This window comes from Moschus berezovskii, chromosome 8 (assembly GCF_049115385.1).
Source record: "Moschus berezovskii isolate FMDL1 chromosome 8, NW_MosBer_1.0, whole genome shotgun sequence".
NCBI lineage: Eukaryota > Metazoa > Chordata > Mammalia > Artiodactyla > Moschidae > Moschus > Moschus berezovskii.
The window spans coordinates 67,792,907-67,817,115 of record NC_142467.1 but is presented as its reverse complement, the minus strand read 5'-3'; the positions used below and the strand labels follow the sequence as shown (position 1 = coordinate 67,817,115).

General features: G+C 49.4%; 1 protein-coding gene across 6 annotated transcripts; it reads right to left on the bottom strand.

Annotated features, from left to right (window-relative positions):
- Nucleotides 1-4,080: 4,080 nt before the first annotated feature.
- SHROOM1 (shroom family member 1) lies at nucleotides 4,081-12,837 on the bottom strand. Of its 6 annotated transcripts, XM_088838665.1 has the most exons (10): nucleotides 12,696-12,837; nucleotides 12,111-12,161; nucleotides 11,734-11,882; nucleotides 7,794-8,784; nucleotides 7,646-7,701; nucleotides 7,211-7,420; nucleotides 6,436-7,005; nucleotides 6,206-6,347; nucleotides 5,825-6,097; nucleotides 4,081-5,729 (listed from the first exon to the last, which is right to left on the bottom strand). In XM_088838665.1, exons 4-10 carry the CDS (start codon nucleotides 8,742-8,744, stop codon nucleotides 5,397-5,399), a joined length of 2,535 nt encoding a protein of 844 aa, XP_088694791.1. In that variant the 5' UTR covers nucleotides 8,745-8,784; nucleotides 11,734-11,882; nucleotides 12,111-12,161; nucleotides 12,696-12,837; the 3' UTR covers nucleotides 4,081-5,396. The 6 variants fall into 6 exon arrangements, with proteins under 6 accessions (XP_088694791.1, XP_088694787.1, XP_088694788.1 ...); XM_088838661.1 differs by lacking the exon at nucleotides 11,734-11,882 and having other exon boundaries at nucleotides 12,111-12,393; XM_088838662.1 differs by lacking the exon at nucleotides 11,734-11,882 and having other exon boundaries at nucleotides 12,111-12,327.
- Nucleotides 12,838-24,209: the final 11,372 nt, after the last annotated feature.

Genomic DNA, 24,209 nt, shown 5'->3' with positions numbered 1-24,209 from the left:
TCCACAGCAAGCTTTTTAATACAATTGTACATTTCCTCTCAGGAGGATGGAGGCTGTTCTTGAGTATGTGTTACATACCTAATGGAGACCAGCGTATGTTGTTGTTCAGTTGCTCAGTCGTGTCCGACTCTTTGCGACCCAGGGACTGCAGTAGGCCAGTCTTCCCTGTTCTTCACAATCTCCCGTAGTTTACTCAAACTCATGTACATTGAGTTGGTGATGCCACCCAACCATCTCATCCTCTGTTGTCCCCTTCTCCTCCTGCCTTCAATCTTTCCCAGCATCACGGTCTTTTCGAGTGAGTCAGCTCACCTCATCAGGTGGCCAAAGTATTGGAGCTTCAGCTTCAGCATCAATCCTTCCAGTGATTATTCAGGGTTGATTTCCTTTTGGAATGACTGGCTTGATCTCCTTGTGGTAAAAGGGACTGTCAAGAGTCTTCATCGCTGCAGTTCAAAGGCATCAACTCTTTGGCACTCAACCTTTTTATGGTCCAACTCTCACATCCATACCTGACTACTGGAAAAACCATAGCTTTGACTAGACAGATTTGGTAGGCAAAGTAATGGCTTTGCTTTTTAATATGTTATCACATTTAACAGCATTTTAATATGCTGTCACATTTAACAGCATTTTAATATGCTGTCACATTTAACAGCATATTAATATGCTGTCACATTTAACAGCATTTTAATATGCTGTCTAGGTTTGTCATAGTTTTTCTTCCAAAGAGCAAGCATCTTTTAATTTCATGGCTGCAGTCACTGTCCAGTGATTTTGGAGCCCAAGAAAATAAAGTCTGTCATGTTTCCATTGTTTCCCCATCTATTTAGCATGAAGTGATGGGACCAGATGCCACGATCTTGGTTTTTTGAATGTTGAGTTTTAAGACGGCTTTTTCACTCTCCTTTTTCATCTTCATCAAGAAGCTTTTTGGTTCTTCCTCACTTTCTGCCATAAGGGTGGTGTCATCTGCATATCTGAGGTTATTGATATTTCTCCCCACAATCTTGATTCCAGTTTGTGCTTCATCCAGCCCGGCATTCCTCTCTGTGGAATCGGCAGTACGCATCCCACAGGCTGTGGGGAGGGAGGAGCACATGCGATGAGTAGGTGGAGTTGTCTGTGAACTGCCACACCATCCTGAAATATTACTAGGAGTGCCAAGTTGGTCCCAGAGGGATATCTGGATGCATTCCAAAACCAAACAGCTCGGATTTGTGGTGTTCCTCTACCTGATCACCATTCTTTGACCATGTTAGTACCTGTATATATAAACAACAACATTGACACTACTAGGAAAAATATATTCCCACAAAAGGGAAACTATCCTATATTCTGTAAGTGATATCACATTATTTCAAAGGTCACAATGCCTTTTATTTATATTTGGCTGCACATGGTTTTCGTTGCTGTGTATTGGCTTACTCTAGTTGGGATGAGTGGAGACTACTCTCTAGTTGCATTGCTCAGGCTTCTCATTGCAATGGCTTCTCTTGTTATGGAGCACAGGCTCTAGGCTCATGTGGGCTCAGTAGTTGTGGCACAGGGGCTTAATTGCTCTGAGGTGTTTGGAATCTTCCCTCACCAGGGATTGAACCAATGTCCCCTTCGTTGGCAGGCAAGATTCTTAACTACTGGACCAACAGGGAAGTCTCCACAATGCCTTTCTTACCGGACATACCTCTAGAATCCCCAGCCTCACCTTCCAGTCCTAAACAAGCTGTCATTCAGCCTTCTGGATTGAAAGCACCCCTCTGCACATGTGGCTTTAAGGCTGGGCCTACTCAGGACCTATATTCATCCCCTTTTCTTTGCCTTATCCTGGAATAAATTATCTGACCTTTTAAAATGGTCAGACTGTCAACTCTCCAGGTAGCTTGTTGCCTTGAACCTTTATGGCTGGCTTCACACTTCCAGAACTGCCCCACCTCTGGACTTGAACCTGTGAAGCAGAGGTGGCCTCAGATATTACTGCAGGGGAGTGGAAAGAAGGACCAGATAGTGAGAAAAGGAGTGGGAGGAGGAGAGGTGGGGAGGGAGTGATTGAGAGAGAGATCTCTGGACCTCTCCTCCAGAAGGGGAAAAAAGTTCTCCTAGTGAGAACTTCGGAGAAGGCAATGGCAAGCCACTCAGGTACTCTTGCCTAGAAAATCCCATGGATGGAGGAGCCTGGTAGGCTGCAGTCTGTGGGGTCGCGACGAGTCAGACATGACTGAGCGACTTCACTTTCACTTTTCACCTTCACACATTGGAGAAGGAAATGGCAACCCACTCCAGTGTTCTTGCCTGGAGAATCCCAGGGACGGGGGAGCCTGGTGGGCTGCTGTCTGTGGGATCACACAGAGTCGGACACGACTGAAGTGACTTAGCAGCAGCAGCAGCAGTGAGAACTTAGTGCTGACTTCAGTTTCAAAGACAGCAGGTAAACACCCATGGTGATTTTCTAAACTGCAGCTAGGCCGTGAAAACAACGTTATGGGTTCGTTGGGAGGATTGATTTACAGCATTTGCCTGCGTCCCGCCCCCCACATTCCTCCTTTATCTCTACTCTCTGCGGTGGTCCTCAACCGCATTCGACCTAAATGTCCTCTGAAAGCTTCTGAATTACTCGCGACTGAACAGCGAGGTAGTTTGTTACCCTGAGGATTTCTGAGGTTCACTCCAGCCGCTTGCCGAGGTAGGTGGTGTGCGGAGCAGACTGTTCCAGCCAGATTGAGCGCCGGCTTGGGGCACCGCGGAACACTGCTTCCCTACTCAGTTTCCAATTTACAGTCAGAAGGTAAAAAGTACACTAATTAAATCCATATTAGGAGGAACCGCGGGGGCGGAATGAGGCGAGTGGCAGTGGAGGCCTCGCTGCTGCCTGTTGCCCAGCAACAAGGGCACTCCGCTAAGCTGTGGGGCGCAGCGCCTCAGGCTGCCGGGCTGGGGGTGGTGGGACCAGCAGGCTGGGGCGCAGAAGCTTGGGGAGGTGCGGACAGAAACCCCAGCAGAGACCCAAGGAACCCTCTTTTCCACCGTGGGGAACTAAGTAAGGCTCTTTTGGATATTGATCCTCAAGATCAACCCCCCACCTCCACCCCCAGCTTTCCCCTCCCAACTCCTCATTAACCAACAAATGTCGAAGGAGGTGGCAAAGGAAAGCGAGCCAACCTTCCCACAGCCAGCTGGCTAGACTTTCTTTCCGACAGAAGCAAAGGCTTAACCCCTGCCTTCAGGCCCAACAGGGACCCTGCTCAGGACAAGGCAGCGTCCCTGGGGCTAGCCCGGAAGACCTGGTAGCTGGAGAGGTGGTGAAGTGTCATAAAAAGAACAGCGCCATCTGCTGGCAGCGTCCAGGAGAGTGGAATTCACCCGGCTTCTCGTATTCACTGCCTACCCTCCACCCCCGTCTTAGCCTGTGGTACGCTGAGACCGTTCTCGTCCTCTGAAGGAGCAACGGGCTGTGGAAGAAAGATAAACTGGGGCAGGAAGGAGAAGGAGACAAATGGAAGGACATGCTCAGTTGGGGCCCCACTTTGGTGGGCGCTCTCGATCTGGTAGAGAGAAGTACAGCAGCCTCATATTTCCCCACGGCATAAACCAGCCAAGAACCAAAGTGCAGTTTAACCGGACAAGGGCAGACGCTGCTTCCCATGCCCATTCAAGGCTGGGAGTGTTTTGTCTGAAATATACAATTTCCACTGGCCTAATGGACGAGGTTAAGTGTATTTCTAAGAATATCACAATGCGCGCTGAGTCGCGTCCACTCTGCGATCCCATGGACTGTAGCGGCCAAGCTCCTCTGTCCATAGGATTTTTTAGGCAAGAATACTGGAGTGGGAAGAATATCACAATAGGAGAAAGCAATGAGCACTGTACAGGGCAAAAGGCAGAAATAAGTAGATCCCTCCAGAAGGCGTCTGGCAGCCAGCTGCCCGGCGGGGCAGAGGACCTTGGAGCGGAGGCCCCGCCCACAGCGTTCAAAGGGGAGAAGCAAAGCAGAATGTTAGAACCTGCAACCGCCTCAGCAGGAGCCCCATATGTTTTTTATAAAAAGGCACAATGTGAGCATTATTCTGTGCTCAATAGCACGACTGTTATAACTAATGCTTTTAATATGAATACAACCGTTTAAAATTCCCAACCAGTTGTACTTAGTGACAATATGCATCAGAAAACGAGCTCAGAAGCAGAGATTTCTCACTTAGAGGTCAGTTGGCTTTAGATACCATTATTATTAAGGTGCCCGGCTTACAAAAATACACTCAGTATTTGCATGAACAATGTTCTGGTCCCCAGCCTTTGCAGCTCCAAATACTAAGGCAGATTTTCACATGTATATTGGAGAACATTGATTCTATGTACACAGGGATGACATGCAGAGGGTGTGGGTGTGTCATTTGTTTCATTTCACTCTCGCCCTTAACCCCCCCACTCCCAGCTCCAGCCCAACCCCAAATTGGCATCTCCAGGTCATAAGCCCCCGAGCATAATAGGTCTCCAGATGCCCCATGACTCATCCCCATTCAGCTCCCATCCTCCCAGCTGCCCTCCTCAAGCCTGGTTGACCCCATAGGGTCTTCCAAAGGAGAGGTGGACAAATTCAGTTTTGATAACACAACTGGATGAGGAAGACAGTTCTTTCTGGGCCTCAGAATGAATTTCCCCAAGTGTCCAAGTGTATTTGACACTTATCAGGGTTTTTAGGCAAAGCATCTGAATCCATTTTCCATTTGGGGAAGTTCCCTGTGCCTTGACTCTTGAAGGGAGGCAGCCCTACCCACTTCCACTATACCACTGAGGTTAGGGGCTTGGATAAAAACCAGCAAAAGAGACCTGAACTCAGCCAATCAGGTCTAGAGTTTTGTGGTAAAAATGCAGTGACCAGAAGAGTGAGGGACTACTGGTGACAGCATCTGCCTGGCCCCTCTTGTTTTCAAGCCTGTTTCTTCAGTCTTCCTAGGAATCTCCAGACCTGACTGATGTCCTCTGACAAACAGCAATTCTGCTCTAGTCAGGGAGGTGTCTGAAATTTGCAAACAAGACCCTGCCTCCAAGCCAGACTCCAGGTATTACTTCTCATCAATTTTTTTTATTGAGAGGGAAAAGAAATGGCCATTTTGAATCTTAAGTTGAAGTGCTTCTCTGACTTGTCTCATCTCCCTCCAACCAACCCTTACCGAAACTCTCATCACAGAAGAGAATACTGCAGATTTTAAATTTCTCAGTTAACTACCAGATAATCCATAAAACGTGGGAAAGACCACATGAGAACCGTTGGAAGAAGTACCCTGGCAAAGCCGGGCCTGGGTCTTCCCCACCCCAAGGGAAAAGCACCGAATAAACCAGCGTCATCCGGAATTATGTGGGTGAGAGGCAAGGGCAATGCTCCCCACCCTCACTGCCTGTAACTAGATGAGGGGAGGGGGGAAGGGCAGTTTATCCGGAGGATGGGTCCCTGAGGGGAAGGCCGGCCTGGGAGGCGAGGGATGACGGCCAAGGTCGTTCCTGACTGCGTCCAGTTGGTCCTGAATAAGGCGGACCCGCTCCTCCAAGCTGCGCTGCTGGGCCAGGACTGCGGCCTTGCCGGCCAACAGGGTGCGGTAGGCGCTCAGCTCCTCTGCGGGCAGTGCGCGCGCCAGCAGCTCGCGTAGGGCCCGTTCCCGCCGCGCTACGTGCTGCTTCAGCTCCTTAGCGTCTTCCTCCTGCCGCTGCAGGAGCCCCAGTCGCTGCAGCAGAGAGGCCTGGAGATGCAGGGTGAGGGCGCTGTAAGCCAGGCCCGATGCAGGCCCCTCACCGCCCTTCCCGTCTCCCCGCCCCCCTCAGCCCGAACCATTACCTGCTCTTCAGGGTCGCTTTCTGCACCTGCCCTGGCCAGGGCGCGGTGCACGCGGGCCAGGCGACTGCCCAGCAACAGCAGGAGGCCAAGCACGCGCTCTAGGTCGGCCATGAACCGGCTGAACCGCTCCAGCTCGTGGGGTGCACAGGCCTGGCCGACAGCGGCCTCCAGAGCAGCTCCGCGCCTGGCCCAAGCCTGGGCCACTCCCTGCAGCTGCTTCTGCTCGGCCTGAAGGTCCCTTAGCATCTTTTGGAGGAGGTCCGCCAGCTCTGCCTGCCGGGAGTGCATAGGCACTTAAGTCTGGAGCCAGGCCCCTGACTCCTCAGACCAGACTCTGGGTTCTGGCCCCACTCAGCCACCAATGGCCCTTTCCACACTCACTTTCTTGGCTTGGATGCTGTTATTTGGCTTTGGTGCACCCTGGTCACATGGTTGGTCAGACACAACGTGGGTGGTAAGGTTTTCAGGCCTTGTCTCCTCCTGAGAAGTTGGCAGGAGCTGGGTGGAGTTAAGTAGATAGGACCTGGGGACAAAACCAGAGCTCCTTGGGTTGTCCTGCCCCAGAGAGCAGGGGCTTAAAGTCCTCTGAGTCCCTGATGCCCCTCACTCACCCTGGCTCAGAATTACCAGCAGCCTCCTCTCCAGCCTCCCTACAGGCTGGTCTCATTGCAGCCCAGACCTCAGCTAAAGGAATCAGTCCGTCTAGCAGGCCCAGGGATGGCTCTGGGCTGGGATAGGAGGTGAAGGTGTCACTCTGAGAGGGATCCAATCTGGCCAGCTCCTGAACCAGCTCCTCGAGGCGTGGACTGGGCCATGTTGACCTGGGACCAGGCTCCCCAGGGCCCCAAGCCAGGGCACTGTGGTCAGGGGACCCTGGGGTATCACTGTCTGGAGGTCCCAGGGTATCACCTGGGAAAGGTTTCAGGTCAGTCTCTGCAGCTATGGGGGGAACAGTAGTCAGCACTCCAGTGGGGTCAAATGTAAGGATGTCACCATTTGCAGTCTCTGGGGGGCTACAGCATGTAGGCCTGGAAACATTCACAGAACCGTTTAACCCCTGCCAACACTCATCCACCCCTGCAGTTTCTGGGTCCTCATGGAGGGGCTGCTCTGGGGGGATTATAGCTTGGTTAGTCCTCTGACTCAAGCCAGCTCCGTACTCCTGGTCAGAGACATGGACACTGAAAGGGGAAGAGACATTAAATCAGAAAAAGCTCTGACCAAGGGCCCCCCTCTCCCCTCCCCCTGCCAACCACTCTGCCATCCCAACCCCCCGCCCCGCCCCCCCAGCCTTCCTCAAGAGAGAGTTCCCTGCCTCTCCAGCATTTTATAGATGTGTGTAAGAAAGGTGTATCTCACTCTGCTTGAAAGTCTGAGGGAACTCACCAGGTTGGGAGCCCCAGGGGAGTCTGGGAGTCTGCAGGTGATCTTGCTCTGACCAGTGGAGCTTCTTCCAGAAAAACTTCATCATCAGGAAGGGATGGGAGCCGAACAGACACAATGCAGTTCTCTGAGCCCCTCTGCTCCCAGTCAGAGGGACCGCTCTGTGGTCCCTCTGCAGGACACACTTCTGCAGCTTCCTTCTGATTCAGGAACCTGGAGGCAAGGACCCCACACTGACCACAGTGACCAGGAAGGAAGATTCTGGTTCTGCACCGGAGACACAGTGGGGTGTTGGGGGTGGGATTTAGGGGGTGTGGTTTGCACTCTGCCTTGAGACATAAGGCCCAAACTGAGGGTGTGTGGAGGTCTTTCTTGAGCAAGAGCCCTGAAAGCTGCCTCCCCCAACTTTCAGTTCCCAGAGTGGTCCATGTCTCTCACCTGTTAAGTTTGGTCTGCAACGGTGGTCTAGGGGTTTCTGCTCCTTGGGGAACAGCCTGGAAAGGCAAAGCAGTTGGGTGAAATGTTGCTCAAGTTTTCAGTCCTCTAGGTTCCCCCACCCCAAGGTGGCAGCACCTGCCTTCCATACCTGGACAATGGGCATGACACCTTCTGGACTTCCCCAGGGGGCCAAGACTTCCCCGGAAGCGGTCCGACTCCGACTCGCGGCAGGCCTGTAGGCATTGCCAAGCTTCAGGGACCGGGGTTGCGGGTCCTCTATGCTTGGGGGCTGGGTCGCAGGCAGCCATCTGACCTGGTGACCTTCAAACTCCGCCAGCGTCCTCTGCTGCCATTCCCGAGGCTCCGGCCCGATGAAGCCAGAGCTGGAGCAGACCTCTCCCGAGCATTGCCTCGCCAACCCAGCGCCCCTACCCAGGCGATCCAGTTTCCCTGGCTCTGAGAAGCACCACTTCCGCTGCTGGGTGGGAGCCCCTGAGCGCGCCGGCTCTACTTCCCCGCCGGGGTGACTGAGCGAGGCGGAGCGCGGGTGCTCGGCGGAGGGCCGCGCGGGGGCCGCGGGCCGCAGGCGGGAGGGCAGGCTCATGCGGAGCTCCTTGCGCTGAAAGGACGTCTCCCGGAGCACTCGCCGCTGCGCGCCCTGCAGTCGCTGGCGGTAGGCGGCCCGCGAGGCGGGCGGGCTGGGCGGCTCGGCGGCCCGCGCCGCGGCCTCAGCCTCAGCCGCCAGCGCGTACAGCAGCGGGGTGGTCTGGCGGCTGAGCGGTCCCGGGGTCCCCTTTTTGGGGACACGAGGCCCACTGCGTGCGGCGGCCGCGGGCCGGGGCTGCGGAGAAGTGCGAAGCCCGGCGGCGAGGGCCGGGCCGCCCCACACCACGCGCACGTAGTCCCAGTCCAGGTAGGGGAGTTGCTGGGTCCCCGGCGAAGGCGACGGCGTGCGCGGCTCAGGAGGCTCAGGACCGCGAGAGGCGGCGGAGAGAGAGCTGTAGGCAGAGTCGGTGGGCGCGGACAACCGCCGCGAGTCCAGGCTGCGAGTGGACGAGGCCGGGGAGGTGCGCTCACCTCCGGGACCCAGGGCCTCCATGGCTGCTCACGAGGGCGGAGGCTGGCCAGCTCTGTGAGGCCTGGAAAAGCATAGGCGGCGTGGTAGGTGAGGCGCTCCAGGTATGGGTTAGGACAGCTTGCTGGCCCCTCCAACACCGACATGCTGACACATCGCCTCCCTGGCCACGGGACCCATGACCCTAACATCCCGCACCTCCCTCGTCTGGGATGGCAAAGGCAGGAGGACCAGGGGAGCACCTCTGGGAGGTTGGGGCCCTTAGCTCAGGGGAAGGAAGTGGCGACTGGTCCATTCTCTACTGGGGCTCTTCTGGCCCAGCCTCTACCCTGGCACCTCCTGGAGCACTGAGAATGTACCCATGCTCCTTCCCTCCCCAACCCTGTCCCACCCTGGCCGCTTCCTGGCTGCTTTGTTAACTTCTCCGGGTGATCTTTCCCTCATAAACAATGGTCAACAACGATCTGAGATCAGAGGGGAGCCAAGAAAGGAGGGGAGGAAAGACCCAGGTCAGGTGGCAGGGGCAGCTTCACAGCCTTCCTCTGGGCCAGTTATGTTCCAGGTGCTCTGAATAAATATTTATCTTGAACCTCACAACTGTTGCCTGCGTTTTACAGATGAGGACAGTTAGGTTCTGAACCAGGGAATGATTTGCTCAGAGGCACAAGGCTAGTAAGAGGCAGAGAGCCCTGCCTGGAATCTGGGCTTGCCTCCAAGCTTACTGAAGCCAGAATCAATTTCCTAGAAGCAAACTCTGCTGAAAGCCAGTTTACCCCCACCCCCACCCCCATCCCCCCAACAAAGCTCAGACTCCTCTGTGGGAAACAACAACCCCCCCACCCCCGCCTCTTCAAATTACTGTCAGATCCCAGGATAATATGTTCCCTGCTTGGGAGACTCTGCCTTTTGTCTAGGAGTGACAGGCTCACCCCGTCTTTGTGCCACTCTTGCTCCTCCTATAGGGCTCAGCTTAGAGGTTTCCTGGCCCTTTGGGATCCCTCTAGTGTCCTAGCTTCCCCCATCATAGCACTCAACACCCTGCATGGTGATTGTTGGTTTGCCTGTGATTCCCTCTCCCCATTCCCACCCATGAACTTCCTGAGGACAGGCCCTGCACTGACTCATCTCTGTACCCTCAATGTCTGGCATGTAGATGATGTGAGGTATTTGTTGAATGACAAGGAAAGGAGCAGCACTGCAGGAACTAGATGGGGGGTGGCTTTGGTGGAGAAGGTTGAGGGCTTCTTTGCTTCCACATACTCTTCTCTATTAGTCTTTTTGAAGAAGGGAACAGAATGGGTGAGATAGTTGCCACTCATGGACACTGACCAGGTTACTCAGGTTATTAAGAACCAAAAGAGCAGGCAAGCATAGCTTGGAACAGGAATGGCGAGAAATCAATACCTTCCCAGTGCCAGGAGGGGGAGCAAGGGGAGGAGCTGAGCGATTGTACGTGGATCAGGGGTGAAAGTAGCTTTGAGTTTTGGGAACTAAGGGTTCAGTGTGGGCTATAGGGACTTTTGTGTGTGGGGGTGGATGGTGGGGAGAAAGCAGGTTTGCCTTCCCTGAGCTGCTTGGTTGGGACTGCAGAGGAGGGTGGCCCATAGCTGGGTGGAAACTGAAAAAAACAGACTTTGGTGAGCCTCCTAGACACATTTTGGAGCTCAGGATCACCCTTTACTCCCTGAGACCCCAGACTCTACAGATTGCTGGCTAGGGCAGGTAGAGAGGTTAGTGGTGGGAGGACACGATGTTTCCTTAAAGGGAGAAGCAGTACTTCCAACATTCCCAGGAGGGGCTCTCAGCTGATCTGGTACCAGAACATCTTGACATCATCCACCTGGAGGCATCACTGTGCCTACTAAAGTCATCCCTGAAGGCTGGTCCTCACACTCAGGCTTGGGGACCACTTTTGCAAAGTAGTTTATACTCTCTGTATTTCAGAAAGAAAAGAAGCTACTCTGAGTAGCAGCCCCTGGGAAGACTCACCTCCTCTAGGGAACCCCTCCAGCCATCCAGACACTGGCCCCCTCTCCTGCTATCCTTCTGAGCCCAACTTGGGAGCACTGTTTATCCTGGCTCATGCCACCCAGGCCTACCCATGTTGACTTTCACTGCATCTATAGGCATGGGTAACTGTTCAAATACAAAGATGTTTCCTTAAAAAGGCCTTGAAAATTCTTATTTGTGAGTTACTGAATGACAAAGGGTTCTGAGTTCGCCCAATAAAAACAGCTCAAATGGATAATAAATATGTCTGTATATTTTCTTATTGATCTTGTGTTGTGAATGCTTTTTCAGTGGTAATCTGAGCACCCGATACCCATGCAAGATAGACTAGGAAAGTCCAGCTCCTTTAGTGTGTTTTGGGGCCTCAACCCAAAGAGCAGAGAGTTTTTGTCTGGCTGCAGGGAGCCTCTTGCAGTCCAACCAGCCCCTTTGGTTGGAAGTGGCCACAACCCAGGAGCCCTAGCATCAGCACTAATGTCAGCTGTGGGCTGGGCCGCAGAGCCAATGCCTGCATTGAATGTAAGTCAGAACTAAAGCTTTCTCAAGCCCCATCAGCCCAGGGGGAGCAGCACAGAATTCCTGCTGGAAAACTGCTAGATTAGTTAGGGTCATATGGTATTGGCATCATTTGCAATAAACATCACCTGAATCAAAGAGCAAGAGAGGAAAAGGAGACAAGGATGATTTCAATGTTCAGAGCTAGGAGCTGAGGAGGTGGAGGTGCTGGTGTTAGGAATGAAGCTGAGATGCGGACTGGCCAAGGGTTCCAGGCCAGGTCTGGGGCCTGTGGACGTTGCAGTGTTTGTGGCAAGTCTGGTGAGCAGTTGGGTAGGTTGAGATGTGGGTCTGGACCTCAGCAGAGGGGTTGGACCAGGCAAGCAGACAGACCCAGGTTTTTAGTTAGAGGTTCTTTGGGAAACCGATGAAGACTTCTTCCAGTGAGTAAAGCCACACAAAGGCAACAGAAACAGATCCAGGTAAAGTGACCAGAAAGATAGACAACCTCAAATGATCAATAAGGATCAGGAATTAAATCATATCTGGGATGGTCTTCCTCAGGGGTAGGCTCACTGTAGGGGGTTGCCTCCATGTCATCCAGACTGAGTTTCTGGGTCCTGGGCCTGTCTTGAATTCCAGCTCTCCTGACACCGTCTGGAAGAGCAGGCATTTGGGGGAAGTTCCATGGTTCTCCCAGCCCCCTACGGCTCCCCATTCTCCAAGCCTCTCCGCCCCACAACGCACCCTGCGAAGCATCTGCTCTCCACTGCTGCCGCCCACCCGTAGAGTCTCCATAGTCTCTAGCTCCTTGCCGCGGGCAGGAAACGAGGGATGCTGGAGCACATGGGGAAAGGAGGCCGCGGGCGAGGTCGGACCACATACCTGGGGCTTCAAGCTGAGCTGAGGTGCGTCAGGGAGGCAAGAAGCACAGGCCTGGTGGCCAGAGGGGGCGACAAAGTCACGCGGTGCGGCAGGAGAGCGCCGCCTCGCGGACACTGGCAGAGTGGATGGCCCCCGGCCGGCGCATTTCTCGGCCTTTCCTTTTGGGTTCACCGTCGGGGAAGGAGAGCTCAAAACTCGCGCAGGGGACCACGCGGTCCTGGACGCGGGAGAGGGGGGCGATGGAGGGGTGCTGGATTTCCTAGCGGTTCCGCTGCCGAAGGGCCTGTGCCGGGGGTCGGGGAGTGGCTAGGGGGTGCGGTGAGACCCCACTGCTCCCCCGGCAGCTCCCGCCGCTACCGGCTCTGCGCCCACCACCGCTCTGCCGGAGGCGGGGACAGGGGCGCAGGAGCCCGACCCGACTCTCGCAGACCCGACGTGGTGTGGAGCCCAACACCTCCAGACCCAACGACGCGCGGGCTGCTCCGCATCGGCTCAGCCACTCCCACCCGCACCTAGCCGCGGGGCTCGCCCTACCGCCCCGGGGAACAGCGATTCCGCCGCCTGGCCCCCGGCCTCGCCGCGTACCTGAGCTCCAACCCGAGACGCGCTCCTGGACTGCGGCCGCGCGGTGACATCAGAGCCCTGGGCTCTGGCTCCCGATCCCACCTCCGGGCTCCCGCCGCCGCGGGGGAGGCGCCAAATCCGACTCCCGGGGGCGGGAGCGCCGAGCAGCCGCGCTGCCCCGGCAGCCGACCGCCCCTTCCTAGTGTCCGCTTAGGCTTAGACACCGGTCGGGGTTGGACGCTCGTTACCCCGCCGGGCACAGGCCTCTTGCTCCGGCTGGAGAAGCGGGAAAGTAGGGATAGGGCTCCCAGGGTGCTCGCCCACCCGCCTCCACCTGGTGTGTTCTCACGGCCTGCAGTGCTCTGCCGGAGTCCCACGGATTCAAACCACCCCATCAGTGGTGAAGCCCAGGCCAGGTCCCAAAGCTCCAGACGGCCACCTCATTCCAGTTTGGCTAAGTGAACAGACCCGCCACTGTCCCTGTCCAGCTCTGAGTACAGTGCGGATGCTAATGCATACCTCCCTTGACCAACTCTCCCTCCAGAACTTCCATTTCCAGAACTCTTGCAGCTCTCTGATTCCCACTATGGGCTCTTTTCTCCCCTCTTTGCCCCTTTACATTTCTCTCATATCTCGCATAGTCTGGGCCCTCTGGCCGGCCACCTGAAATGGGGGAAGGGAAGCTGGGGCGCTGCTGACTGTGTATTCAATCCGGGTCTTCTCAGTGGTGCTTAGCATTTTAAGGTGCTGGACTATGCCTGTCCCCTGTGGCCTGGATAGGGTTTACTCCAGCCATAGAATCTGGCTCTTTTCACCTTCGGGGATCTCAAGGCTCCAAAGAATGATCTGAATTCATCAGCCACTGTACACTGGTCACTGCTCTGTCCTCAGCCTTCCCTGCCCCCACTTTCCAAACCTGTATCCTGTGTATAGGGGCTCTACCAAGAAACGCTCCATCCCTGGAAGGGGCTGGGGGCCTTTTTGCTGAACCCAGTCAGCGCTTGGTCTTTCTGTTATTGCTGTGGTTTCCCTCACTGTCCCACAGAATCAGCATGCCTGGGGGTCAAAGACCATATCCCCATATCTTGGCATTCTTGGCTGACAAGGTTTGTTGGTGATAATAACCAAAAGCCGGAACTCAGGGGGAATAAGAGCCTGGGGAACTTGGTCTGCTTGGGTCTTCTTGGGGATGGAGGCAGCAGGCACCTGAGCCTGGCTTCTGATTGGGACACTCCTGGCACTAATTTTTCTTCAAATGCTATCCTGATCCAGGCACCCAGGAGCTGGAGCTCTGGACTCAGACGATGGCTCAGAACTTCTTGGTTTTGAACACCTGCCCTCTTAACACCAACTCTGATCCACATGGTTGGTCTCAGACCAGTATCACAGTAGAGGAAACAAAACCCAGCAACCAAAAGTCAGTTCAAAAATGTTCAAGATTTTAATTTATATATATATATATATACACACACACAAATATATGAAACTACAAGTCCCTGGTAGCTCAGACAGTAAAGAATCTGCCTGTAATGCAGGAGATGCAGGTGACATGGGTTTGATCTCTGGGTCAGGAAGATCCCCTGGAGGAGGAAATGGCAACCCACTCCAGTATTCTTGCCTGAGAAATCCCATAGACAGAGGAGCCTGGAGGGCTACAATCCATATATTTTAAAATATATGTATATATATTTTTAAAATTTATTTTTATTTATTTATTTGGCTGCACCAAGTCTTAGTTGCGATCTTTGATCTTCATTGTGACATGCAGGATTTTTTTATTAATAGTTGCAGCATGTGAGCTCTAGTTCCCTAATCAGGGATTGAACCCAGGCCCCCTGCATTGAGAGCATGGAGTCTTAACTACTGGGCCATCAGGGAAGTTCCCTAATTTATATTAAAAAAAGTATATTTCTCCACAACTATGAAGTGGACACAGCATCTGCAGTCATTCTTGATAATCCTCTTCTTCTCCCCCTTATTTCTCTTGCATAGACTATAAAAACTCTCTGCCTAAATTCCCCAAAAGAAATACCATCCACCCACTTCTCTGCTTGCCTCTTCTCTTCTGCGAAAAAGAAAGCAGCCCCTGACATCTGGAAGTTGGCCTGGGACTATCAGCTAGACCTTGGTGTTACAGGAGTTGATCTGACAGTCAAAGACAAGGCCATGGAGTTCTCCTGTTGCACATAAACAATTTCATAGGACATCAACATCAGACAAGACCCTCTGTAACCATGATGGGTCAAGATAAAAACAAGACCATTCTGTAATCATATCTGAACACAGACAAACCATGAATATTGTCCAAGTCAAAAAAATGACCAAATGTCCTCCTGTCCTGGATAATAAGTGTGACTGCTGCTTCCTTACCAACTGTGACTTTAGCTTTGCTTTAGTCATTCTTCTTTCTAATAACATTTTTAAGGTACCCAATCATAGAATTACTCTTGCTTCCTGAAGCTTCAAACACTGAGAAAAGTCCTACTTCTTTAACTCTCTCCAAAATCACTAAATCCTTTAAGTCCTTTCTAATGCCCTCTTACCAAGATGCTTCATGGTTCCCCTCACTGTAACAACTAATAGACTCCATTTTTTCAACTACAGGTGTGTCCCTCAGGATCTTTGACTGGAGGGCATCTCTTTAATGCCAAAGCCCAAAAAGTCTTAGAGGGGAAGAAGGGGAAGAAACTGCAGCCAAGTTGGAGTCTCCCTTAGTGGCAGTGGTTAGGGAGCAGGGGCCATGGAGAAGATGGACACATGCACATATTCATCATGTTTTTCTACTACATAAAAAGACATGCTTGTACCCCTCAGTATCTCAGTACTTTTCCAGGCCTGGGAGAGTACATCTGACACCGTGTGAATTAGCCAAGAACCACCCAACCTAGCCCTTCCTCAGTTACCCAAGCAAAATAATTGTAAATGGGTAAGCCACTAAGTTTAGGGATACTCTGTTAAAACAGTAATAGATAACTGTAACAGGGTATGTAAAACTTCAAATTTGGTTAGTCGTCTCAAATTTCTTACAAAGAGGTTGTACCAACTTGTATCCCCATTAATGACTGCCCATTTTCCCACATCCTCACTAACATAGTACATTATCAGACTTTTGATCTCTGAAACCTGAAAGGTGAAAATGTTTTAATTTTTTATATATAAAATTGCATATCATTTTGTACATTTTAAGGCCACTCGTATTCACTTCTGTGATCTGTCAACTTTCCTTGCCCATGTTTCTATTGGATTATTGGTCTTTTTCTTACTGATTTATAAGATCTTTTTATATATCAAGGTAATTTACTTTTTTTGTGTGTGTGGCAAATATTTCCCCAAGTTTGTGTCTTCTGACTTTGTTTGTGGTGGGAGTGAATTTATAACCCATGATTAAGGCAAAAAAAAAGTTTCTTTCTTGTAGCTAGCAACTACAGAGCTATTTTAATAATTCAGAGACCATCATATATTGGTTCAAATTCACTAAAGGCCAGAAATCCTTCAATGAATTATGTTGTCTATTTCTGGAAATCCAACAAAGCATGAATCATTGTTTTTACACAAGTGTCTACTTAAATTGTAAGTGTTCCCTTAGAGCAGGTTTGTTTGCTTTTTAATTATGTACTGAATTCACCACACTTGTCCAAAGATAGGGCTTTATAGGAAGTCAGCCACAAGAAAAATTCGGGAAGAATGGAGGCCTCCCCCCAGCCATCACCGCCACCATATGAGGGTGTCTGGCAGGAAGGCCTTTGGGCGAGGCTGGGTAGGGACTGGTTGTCCCAGCGATTGAATCAAAGTTTCCTTTCAAATCAGCAGTTCCTGGGAAAGAATGCTGGTCTGTCACATTCCTACTGAGTACACGTATATCACCTTTTCCCTACAGACGCTGGGTGACTCCTCAGCCTCTGTTTGCTTTGGCCATAATAACTCAGCTTTTGTTAACTCCTCTAGCCTGGTTTACAAACCCCAGACATGGGACCATTCCATCCTTCTCATCTGCCCTCATTGTTACCCACACATCCCTGGCCAAGAGAGATTAAAGGAGATAGCTGGATACAGGTCTCTCTTCTCTTCTACCAACTCCAATGGACCCAAGACAGATAAGTGGTGGTCACATGAGCTTTTCCACTTTGCTTTGCTGGCCTCCCAGGATCTAGATGAGAAAATGTCTCTTACATGTCATTTTGGTCCCCAAGAATAGAAATTAACTCAAGACTCCGAACCAGATGCCCAATAGCATCCCTAGGGAGGGCAAAAGCAGGCTCAGGTCCAGAAGTGGCCCTGTGTTCAGGTCCTAACAAAGGGGTGAAATGGTCTACAAAGGCCCCTCTCCTAAAAGTACCTTCTAATTGAGCTAAATCTGCCAAGTCTCTGGCATCATCAGGAGTCATCTGATAAGCATTTTCAATGAGAGGATGTTCCAACCCTAGAGTTTTGGGCCTCGGGCTGCACACGGAAGCCTTGGTACAGGATTGGGTTAGAGCATGCCATGTGCACATAGAATGGATTCTAGTCATTAGATCTGGAAGCAGATAATGCATGTCCTTAACATTCACCAAGAAACTCTTGCTGATCTTAACTGATGTGTCTGGTCAGTTACTCACATGGAGGAGACTTTGTTCTAAAACCTGAGGGTGTGTATATCTGGCATCTATCATGGTGCATGAGTTTTTGGGACCCTGCCAGGAGTGAATGTGACAGCGCGCGCGCACACACACACACACAGTTTAGTTGGCAGATTTTTGTACTCCAAGGGAAGCGTTAAGAGAAGTTTAAAAAAAGGACAACAAAATTCTCCAACATAGCTCCAGTAAGTGGAACATTCTCTGAAGCCCTGCCTGGTTTGTGTAGAGATGCAAGTGCCTACACTTATATTTAACTACTTCAGGGTGGATGACAGCCTAGAAATCAGTTCTGCAGACACCCCAGCCACAAGGTCTTCCCACAAGATCATGCTGCCTGCTAGTCTGCTGCTGTGCTACAAACAAACAAAAATAAAATACCACAATTTAAAAAATAAATAAGAAGGACAGAGAACTATCCTCCACTTCACTGTATCCTGGGTATACAAAAACCATCAGTGAGAGAGCAAGCGTGAGTCCACAGCCTGGTAGACCTCAGTGAGTGCCAGTCTGACCCTGGAGATAGCCCAACCTTCCTGAACAATTCATTTCCTCATCTATAAAATGGATACGACGACATGTTTGCCAGGTAAGGATGAAATGCGGTTTCATCAAATCTACTCAGCACGGGCTCACAGGAGGCCGTTAGTTATCATCATTATTCCTCACCTCAGTTTCTCCTGTAGGGAAGACAAGCCTTACCAAATCCCAGCCTCAATTTGATCTCTGAAAACTGGTTTATACACCAGAGGTCTCCCATTAGTGTTGCTCCCCTCCTAAGCTTTGCTTACTACTCCCTCAAACAGGGCTGTGGTGGATATCTGAACACTTCCTTCCTAGGGGAACCCATATTGTGTAGGTCTTGGGGAGAGGGAGCCCCTTCTCCCATTTTGCAAGACAGCTTGCCACAGTGCAAACCTTGAGACCTGGGCTTGACCAATGTGATGCTCCTGCTAGGGACTGGGACTCTCATGTGGGTGACATGGAGATGTGCAGAGAGGTGAGAAACCACTAGGAGTTGGGTGGTGTGATGTGGTGGTGGTCCTAACCTGTCTCCTGCTCTTGCTGTCCAGCCTCCTTTGGCTCCTGTCTATTTTCACTGCCTGGTCCTCCTTGCCTTTTAGTCAATTCTGTGGGCCACAAGTCCTTCCGATGCATTCCTTTTTGGAGTTGTTGGAGCTGGCTGCTGCTGCCTGAATCTAAGAAATTTCGGAAATAGAGCCAAGACACCTTTTAATACTGGGGTGCCAAAGTTAGGCTGGAGGAAAATCTGGCCAGATTTGGGTGTTCAGAGTTATTCTTCTATCCGTGGAAGAAGCAACCACTAGGCAAAAGCTCTCCCACAGCTGCCCTGGGGCTAAGGGGATGTGGTCCCTGCACTTTGATGTGGCTGGAGATCCTCTAACAAGGCTTAAACAAGCTCAAAACTGGCAACTCAGGAAACAAGATAAAGCAGCACAGGAGAAATACAAGGCAGGCAAGTTCCTGGTTCAAAGTCACAAACATTTGCTATGAAAATGAAAACAAGATTTCCTTTGATAAACATAAAATCAAAGACAAGAAAGTTTGGAGATTGGTTCCTTTTTCCTATTCTTGCACTAAAGAGGGTGGCCCAGATTCTACCTGTTCTTTTTTTTTTTTTTAGCATGGACCAAAAGACTAAGCAAATGTCAGGCCAAGGTGGGCCTGCCTGCTGGAGACCTAGAAGCATAGGCTTCCATCTCATAGCTGTCCTCTTCCCCAGGGAGGGTTGGGCACATGCTGAAGTTTCTTTTTTTCTTCCCTCTCCTACTAGCAAATGTCCTTAGGAAGGACCCATCATGATGCTGAATTATCCAACCCCTGAGCTAAGAACTGCCTCCTCGGGGAAACATCCTTGCTATCTCTAGGGAGAGTTCATTGTTCCCTGCTGCACCTAACATTACATTGTAGAATATACACACATTCTCATTTACTTGTGTGTCTGTCCCATAAGATAGATTGTGAACTCTTGAAGAAAAGGAAGTACCAGGCTGAGCCTGGAAGTACTAGGCTGAGCCTGGAAGTACTAGGCTCAGAACTATCATCAGTGATTGTTCAATGAATGCAAGTGAGACACTCAGGTGAACAGCTGGGTCATTCCTCCATTTTCTGAATTCACAGCTGGTAGCAACATCCTCAGGATGACCTTGGTCCCCAGGACTCAGCGATTAGCCTGCGTGTACACACTTTAAAGTTTACCTACAATGCTTGTTTCACTTTTTCCTGTTGGTGGTTTTAACAAAAAGATGTCATTTACATGACTGAGCGACTGAACTGAACTGAACTGAAGGAGCTATGTTCTTTTCAGAGCACACTGCTTCTGTCACTCATTTGGGCACAGCAGATAGAGGTCTGGAAGCCGCTGCTGTGGGTGGAACGAAGGATCTCTGAGTTCATTTGGGCTTTCCAATCCTCTGCAGTGGTTTTTAGAAGTAGAGTAGTATCTTTTTTCCAGTCCTCTGCAGTGGTTTTAGAAGCAGAGTAGTATCTTTTTTCCAATCCTCTGCAGTGGTCTTTGGAAGTAGAGTAGTATCTTTTTTCCAATCCTCTGCAGTGGTTTTAGAAGTAGAGTAGCATCTTTTTTCCAATCCTCTGCAGTGGTTTTGGAAGTAGAGTAGCATCTTTTTTCCAATCCTCTGCAGTGGTTTTGGAAGCAGAGTAGCATCTTTTTTCCAATCCTCTGCAGTGGTTTTGGAAGCAGAGTAGCATCTTTTTAGTGATGGCAATAGGTCCTAGTTCACATACAGTCTAGTGAACAGTGGTTCTTTTTGAAAAATGCAGCAAGTGCCTGAAAAGTATTAAAAATGAAGCCAAACTGCAACCTGCTGGTCTTCCTGGAACAGTGAGTGCTTTATCTAAATTAGATTTACCTTAGCATGCTTAACAGCTTACAATTCAACAATAAAAAGACAAAGAATCCAATTTTTTAGTTTACAAAGTATTAAAAAAGACATATCTCCCATGAAGATATACAAATAGCCAATAAACACATGAACAGATGCTCAACATCAAATGCAAATCAAAACTACAAGGTACCACCTTACATCCATGGGAATGGCTATAATCAAAAAGACAGACATTAAGTATTGGCAAGGATGTAGATAAGTCAGAATATTCCTGCACTGCTGTTGGGAATGTAAAATGGTACAGCTGCTTTGGAAACAATTTGTCAGTTCATCAAACAATTAAACGTAATTACCATATGAGCCAGAAATTCCACTCTTAGTATATCAGTTCAGTTCAGTCGCTCAGTCTTGTCCGACTCTTTGCGACCCCATGAACCGCAGCACGCCAGGCCTCCCTGTCCATCACCAACTTCTGGAGTCCACCCAAACCCCTGTCCATTGTGTTGGTGATGCCATCCAACCATCTCATCCTCTGTCAGCCGCTTCTCCTTCTGCCTTCAATCTTTCCCAGAATCAGGGTCTTTTCAAATGAGTCAGCTCTCCGCATCAGTTAGCTGAAGTATTGCAGTTTCAGCTTCAACATCAGTCCCTCCAGTGAACATCCAGGACTGATTTCCTTTAATGAACTGGTTGGATCTCTGTGCAGTCCAAGGGACTCTCAAGAGTCTTCTCCAACACCACAGTTCAAAAGCATCAATTCTTCAGCACTCAGCCTTTTTTATAGTCCAATTCTCACATCCATACATGACTACTAGAAAAACCATAGCCTTGACTAGATGGACCTTTGCCAAGAGAATTTAAAACATATATTGCATGCAAAAAGACATATCTGAACATGTAGCTGTTTATAGCAGCATTATTCATAATAGCCAGTAGCTAGAAACAACCCAAATGGTCATCAATAGAGGAATGGATAAACAAAATGCTGTTTATCTATAACATGGCATAGTAAGAAATTAAGTACTGATGCTTGTTACAACAATCATAAATCTTGAAAACATTCTGCTAAGAAGAAGAAACCATACAAAAGACCATGTATTGTATGATTCTACTTAAATGAAATGTCTAGAAGAGGAAAATCCATAGAGACAGAAAACAGATTGGTGACTGCTAGAGGCTGCAAGGTGTGGGTATGGGGAGTATTATTTGGTAAGAACTTCTGTTTTGAAACTATGGAAATGTTCTGGAATTAGAGATCAGCGATAGTTGCGCCACCTTGTGAGTATACTAAAAATCACTAAAGTGTATGATGTGGAGTGGTGAATTTTATGGTATGTGAACTTTTCTCTCTGTATGTGTATGTATTACAGATGCATATATTCATAGAGTTAACAATAGTTGCTGACATTGGTCCATTCTTGCCCAAGATCTTCATACATAAGCAACAAATGGTCTCTGAGGGTTATAATCACTCTGATATTTTAAGTGTGTGTCTAAACCCAAAAAGAAAACGCATGTATTCTTGCACTAATTTACCCACTGTCTCAGAGCACCTAAAAGCTGTACCAGGAGATCTCAGGCTTATCTGTGGGCCACAAATCTCAATGTTCACATGCATGGAGGTCACATGACTTTGAAGTTACTATTGAGGGGACTTCCCTGGTGGTCCAGTGGTTAAGAATCTGCCTTGCAATGCAGGGGATGCCAGTTTGATGCCTGGGTAGGAAACTAAGATTCCACATGCCACAGAGCAACTGAGTCTACGTGCCACAACTGGAGGCTCCGTGTGCCACAATGAAAGATCCCGCATACTGCAACTAAGAACTGATGCAGTTAAGTAAATGAGTAAACAATAATAAAATTAAAAAAAATTAAACTATTGAGGATGAATTAAAGTCTACTAATTATTAAAATAAGTCTTTAGTAGTAATACAAAAGGAGTCTGATCAAGAGTATATAGCCTAGTGCTTCCTGTTAACAAATGTTGTCTGACTTGAATTATAATCAGAAAACTTATTGTCAGGACTTATTAAGTGAAGGCATACTCCAATCCTGACAGTGTATGTGTATCTGTATGGTAGTTGTCAGCCTCACATGTGCAGTTTTCTCAAAGAAAGAGAACTTTGGCAGAATTAGGTCCAAGGTCTTTACGGTGGACAGAGTTCTATCAGTTCCTCTCATTTGTATGGGGCAGATAATTAGACTGCCCCTGAGAACTATACTCCAAAGGTAGCTACAGAAAATTAATGCAAGCTTCACGTGTGTAAAGAGAGAGGCAATGTGTGCCTCTCTCCTCAAACTGTTGTCACTGTTCTCACCAGTGAGAACTGTGACTTCATTTTTACCAACAGTGATTCTACAAGGCTTGGGCAGTTCCATAGTGGGAAAGAAGCACATTTGAGTGTCATTATTCAAAAGAGCTGGCAGGAGGGAGCTGTATCAGATTAAGTGATAAATATATTATTGCCCTTCAGTATTGAGGGGACTGATTCCAGGATCTCCTGTGGATATAAAAATCCACATTGTTCAAGTCCCTTATATCAAGCAGAGTAGTATAGTCAGCCCTACCTACCTGCAGTTTGCACACCCTGAGGTTCGTTGAATCCAGGTGCAAAGCCCAGTCCATACTGAGGGCCAATTGTATAACATGTGCACTTTATATGTGTCAGGAACTCTACCTTGGCAGGGGACAATATCAAGGTGTAGGTTGGAGTGAAATCACATGAGGAAGAGACTGTGGTGCTAAAGTTATTTTCAGATCACAAAGGGAATTCGCAATAGGCTTTCTTACTTTCTCTAAGCAGAGGCTTGTACAAGGACTTTATATGCTGCTTAAAGATCTACCCTTTTGATTTGAAGAGCTGAGGACACAAACTTGTTTCTAGTTCCTCCCACTGACATTCAGTTCAGTACAGTCGCTCAGTCGTACTGAGTCGTGCTCAGTCGCTCCGACTCAGACCCCATGAACTGCAGCGTGCCAGGCCTCCCTGTCCATCACAAACTCCTGGAGTTTACCCAAATTCATGTCCATTGAGTCAGTGATGCCATCTAACCATCTCATCCTCTGTCGTCCCCTTCTCCTCCTGCCTTCAATCTTTTCAAATGAGTCAGCTCTTCGCATCAGGTGGCCAAAATATTGGAGTTTCAGCTTCAACATCAGTTCTTCCAATGAACACATGGGGTTGATATCCTTTAGGAGGGACTGGTTGGATCTCCTTGCAGTCCAAGTGACTCTCAAGAGTCTTCTCCAACACCACAGTTCAAAAGCATCAATTCTTCTGTGCTTAGCCTTCTTTATAGTCCAACTCTCACATCCATACATGACTACTAGAAAAACTATAGCCTTGACTAGATGGACTTTGTTGACAAAGTAATGTCTCTGATTTTTAATATGCTGTCTAGGTTGGTCATAACTTTTCTTCCAAGGAGTAAGCGTCTTTTAATTTCATGGCTGCAATCACCATCCGCAGTAATTTTGGAACCCCCCAAAATAAAGTCTGTCACTGTTTCCACTGTTTCCCCACCTATTTGCCATGAAGTGATGGGACCAGATGCCATGATCTTAGTTTTCTGAATATTGAGCTTTAAATCAACTTTTTCACTCTCTTCTTTCACTTTCATCAAGAGGCTCTTTAGTTCTTCTTCACTTTCTGCCATAAGGGTGGTGTCATCTGCATATCTGAGGTTATTGATATTTCTCCCAGCAATCTTGATTCCAGCTTGTGCTTCATCCAGCCCAGGGTTTCTCATGATGTACTCTGCATATAAGTTAAATAAGCAGGGTGACAATATACAGCCTTGATGTACTCTTTTTTCTATTTGGAACCAGTCTGTTGTTCCATGTCCGGTTCTAACTGTTGCTTCCTGACCTGCATACAGGTTTCTCAAGAGGCAAGTCAGGTGGTCTGGTATTCCCATCTCTTTCAGAATTTTCCCACAGTTTATTGTGATCCACACAGTCAAAGGCTTTGGCATAGTCAATAAAGCAGAGTTCCAGTTTTTCTGGAACTCTCTTGCTTTTTTGATGATCCAGTGAATTTTGGCATATCTTG

What these genes read in the sequence shown, in the direction of transcription:
- SHROOM1 (XM_088838661.1), bottom strand. Translation starts at nt 8,744, where the DNA reads ATGGAGGCCCTGGGTCCCGGAGGTGAGCGCACCTCCCCGGCCTCGTCC. An exon ending in GTGTCATGCCCATTGTCCAG is followed by an intron (nt 7,702 to 7,793) that starts GTATGGAAGGCA and finishes TTGCCTTTCCAG; the next exon opens with GCTGTTCCCCAAGGAGCAGA. An exon ending in TTGCAGACCAAACTTAACAG is followed by an intron (nt 7,421 to 7,645) that starts GTGAGAGACATG and finishes CCTTGCCTCCAG; the next exon opens with GTTCCTGAATCAGAAGGAAG.